Raw genomic sequence first — 3,955 nt, forward strand, 5'->3', positions numbered from 1 at the left:
AAAACTTACCTTTTTGTTTAAAAATACTTTTTAAAAAATCTTATCTTTTTTCAAAAGGGATTTATTAGAAGATAAATATCTTTATTCAGTAAACCAAATCCTTAAGAGATATGCACGTATTAGGTAAATATATATCATTAAAACCGACTTTTAACGACGTGCATACTTAAGTTCCTATTAGGTTCCTGAACTCTGACAGTCTCTGAGTTCCTGACAAGTCAGTTACTCTAATTTCATTGACTGTCTGGAATTCACCTTGGTTCTGTATAGACTTGTTCCAGACCGACTTTTATGTCCAACATACTTACATGAATCCTAGAGCAATATACTTCTATTTCTCTGTCTTCATGTTGCTTCTCTGAAACTCTTGTTCTGGAATCCTGTAGTCTTGATATATTTTGGATATTAGGGTTTGCCCCATCATTACACCGGAACCAGGTCGTTACAACCCGTTGCGAAGTTCCTGTTAAGAAACTTCTTGAAGTTCCATTTTTTGAACTCTTCTTCTGACTTTACTTGTATCCTCATGGATCTTCTAAAGTTCCTCTGTTTCAGTTCCTTCTTCAACTCCTGGTGTTTACTAAACCTGCAAACATCACAACACTAGAAAATCCTTATTAGATGGAAGTTTGCTCAATCATAACTATCATCATCAAAACCTCATAAGAGTCAACAAGTTGCCCCTTTTTGATGATGATAAACTGAGCAAACTTCTGAGGATAACAAAGTAAAGCAGAAGGTTAGTTTTTTTCATTTATAAAAACAATAAAGAAAACTAAGCTAAATTAAAAGACTCCTACACATACATGACCTATATATGCATAGGATACTTACCTTATGAAGCTAACATATGCAAAGACATATTTACATAGTTACCTTCATGGTTCCTTAGCCATCATTATGCTTATCAACCATAACACCTATCATTGTTCTTGTTCCTCTATTCCTTATCATATTATTACTCAAGTTCCTTACATATATACCCGTCATTACTCAGGTTCCTTGTATCCTGTTCCAAGCATAACTTGTTCTTTCTATGCACAACTAATCAAACACGTTAGATAGATAATCATCATTAGTTTACAATCATCAAAACCTAATTACTCAACATATCGTCACCAAATCTAGAGTCACTTTATATTCTTGCCTGGATCTCAGGAGGTGATTATAAAAAGAGCACCCTATTCGATGTTGATGCTCCTAATTTGAAATTCTTTGGTGCTAGTAATTTGACCGAAATGAAGTTTAGGTTTGTCGATGAACTAAGTGGGTTAATTGAAGCCGAGTTAGGTTCTTCGAGGGATCAAATTAACTTACACCTCTTTCGAGCAATCTGTAATGTTAGGACGCTTAAGCTACGTTCTAATGTGATTGACGCTCTTAACAATGCTCTGGATGATGATGATGGTCAATTGCCCGTGTTTCATAACCTATCATGCCTCGTATTTTCAGAAACAAATCATTCTTGTTGGAAAGCATTGCTATGTCTGTTAAATTGCACACAAAAGATAGAGTTTCTATCCATTGAGATGAGTACGAGGTTTGAGGAAGAGGAGTTTAACGAAGAGGAGGAAGATGAAGAGGAGGAAGAGGTTAATGAGATTGCTATGTACGAGTATGTTGTACCTCCAAGTTCGTTACAATATCTAAAAAGGTTGGAAATTGGGTTTAAGGAAGTCGAAGATTATGAGACGATGGAGTTGGTAATGTACTTGTTGAGATACACTAGTGCTCTGGAAAAACTTCTTGTTCAGGTTCCTGATTGTACAAGTAATTTTGAGGCTCTTCGACTCGAGTCAGAATTATATGAGTATTTGTCCGAGCTCCCATGATGTTCTAAGTCCTGTCATATTGAAGTTGTTTGTGTATCAACATGATCTAAGGAATACATACTTGTATTCTATCATCGAAGTGAGGTATAAAGTACTATATATATGCCTATTTTTTGTTGTGTTTTACTACAGGTCTTATGTTTGGGAAAAAGGGCAATTAACCAACTAAATCTTGCTCATTGTCCATCTTCTACTTATAAATAAAGGCAATTCATAGCAACTATCTTTTTCTAGCTAGCTCTCAATGATTTGTTTTCTTGATTACTGCTTAGTTCTCGAACTTTAATAGTTATAGACTCACACACAACGAACGTTATTTCTACCAATTTTGTATATGAAACAATCAACATCTTGTATGTATCTTCTTAACCTATAAACTGGTATGGTGTCTTCTAATGTTTAATTTTGGAGAGAAAAGGGTGGATTGGAAGAAGTTGAGGGATCCAATTTCTACATACCCTCCTCTCTACTACTTCTAACCAAACACGAATATTTTAATCAACGATATTCTCTTTTATGTCAAAATATATTATTCCGCACATCATAAGTGATTATATTATCAATGATATGTGTTGAAATTTAATAAGTAGTCAAAAAGCGTATCCTAATATTTAATAATAACCTGATGCATTATCTGGACTCAAAACTATTATTAACATCATATCATATAATCATTAATCTATAAACATTGACTTAAGAGTAGAGGGGGATAAGGGAAGCTAATGGACCATTCTAATATATTGGACATGATTTTGCCCCACTACTAAAAGAAACTGGGCTTTATACAACAATAAAGTATACACGTGAGTCCATTTGTTTATGGTATTACATTATCATAATGTAGTTTGACTATTTTAAGTAAAAATTGTTGTTTTCTTTCTAACTTATGCAAATGACAAATCTGTTGACCATGTATGAATGGCATGATATATAACTGATAAGCCAGCTTATTTTATGTGAATGGACCCATTAATTATAATTTGTGATATTACCAATCTTTATCAATGTTACGTGTCTGATATTGTTTACTAACGGTTTGCTGCGAAGGAGGCTTCCCTACGATATGGCAATATCGACTTCTCGTCATCTTGTACTATCCAACAAAATAATGCGATAGCATGATGGGTTTTTATTATTCATAATCGTTTATATTGGTTTACTTCTACCAAGGGGCAAATCGATGACTTCCTTGGTGACTATCTGTTAGGAATATAGGAAAATATATTATTGTGATATATTTTTCATATAAATTTTATGATATTATATTATTGATATTACAGGTCGTTTGATGTTTGAGACCGTAGATTGAAGTTTACTATGAACTTATGAAGTATTCCGTATTATTTGTTATTTTTGTTTTCTTAATATAAGAAAATTTGACTTTTAATTCTATGATATACTTACCTCCGTTTTATTAGTTGATACGTATTCCTTTTTAGGAAGTTTTTTTTAGCTGACACGTTTCCTTTTTTGGTAATTTAATACCTTACTTTTTAAGTGTACCCCCCCCCCCCTGTTTTTCATTCTCTCTCACACTCTCTCCTTTCCTTAATATGTGTGACTAAATTGAACGTGTCAACTAAATAGAAATGGAGGAAGTATATTATTTCTTTGACATTGTATTCAAATTATGATGGAACTTTAATATTGTCATATACAAGTAACCTTTGATGTTTTATGATAGGTAAGAAAGGTTAAGATCTAGCACATAGCTTCTATATGCAAACCTTGCATATAGGATGACAATGTAGTAATAAAGTTGAAGTGGTAGTGAGAGTATAAAATACTATTTAATAGGTAAATATTACCATTAAATGTTGTAGTGATATAAAATTTTATGTTAATAGTACAAATAAGTATGTAAATGGTACATCAAAATAATACTACTGTGAGATACGGAGTATTATAGTACTACTAAGACATAAATGATATAATATACATGTATAATAGTACAAAAATGTACTAAAAAGTACTCCACTTTTGTCCTCCTATATGCAACAAATGCCTATAGATATAGGAACTATGCGACAAGATGCACTCAGTAAGAAAAGAGTGAATGTAATCTCTATTAGGGCTTAATTAATATTAATCTTTGGAGTAATATTAACTTTATTGTTTTGGGC

At 32.5% G+C, this 3,955-nt stretch overlaps 1 protein-coding gene across 1 annotated transcript; it reads left to right on the forward strand.

Annotated features, from left to right (window-relative positions):
• The first annotated feature begins 1,238 nt into the window (after positions 1-1,238).
• Positions 1,239-1,832, forward strand: LOC110702320. Its single transcript, XM_021880024.1, has one exon. The coding sequence runs from the start codon at positions 1,239-1,241 to the stop codon at positions 1,830-1,832; it is 594 nt and encodes a 197-aa protein (XP_021735716.1).
• The last annotated feature ends 2,123 nt before the right edge of the window (positions 1,833-3,955 follow it).

Source organism: Chenopodium quinoa, unplaced genomic scaffold (genome assembly GCF_001683475.1).
Source record: "Chenopodium quinoa cultivar QQ74 unplaced genomic scaffold, ASM168347v1, whole genome shotgun sequence".
NCBI lineage: Eukaryota > Viridiplantae > Streptophyta > Magnoliopsida > Caryophyllales > Amaranthaceae > Chenopodium > Chenopodium quinoa.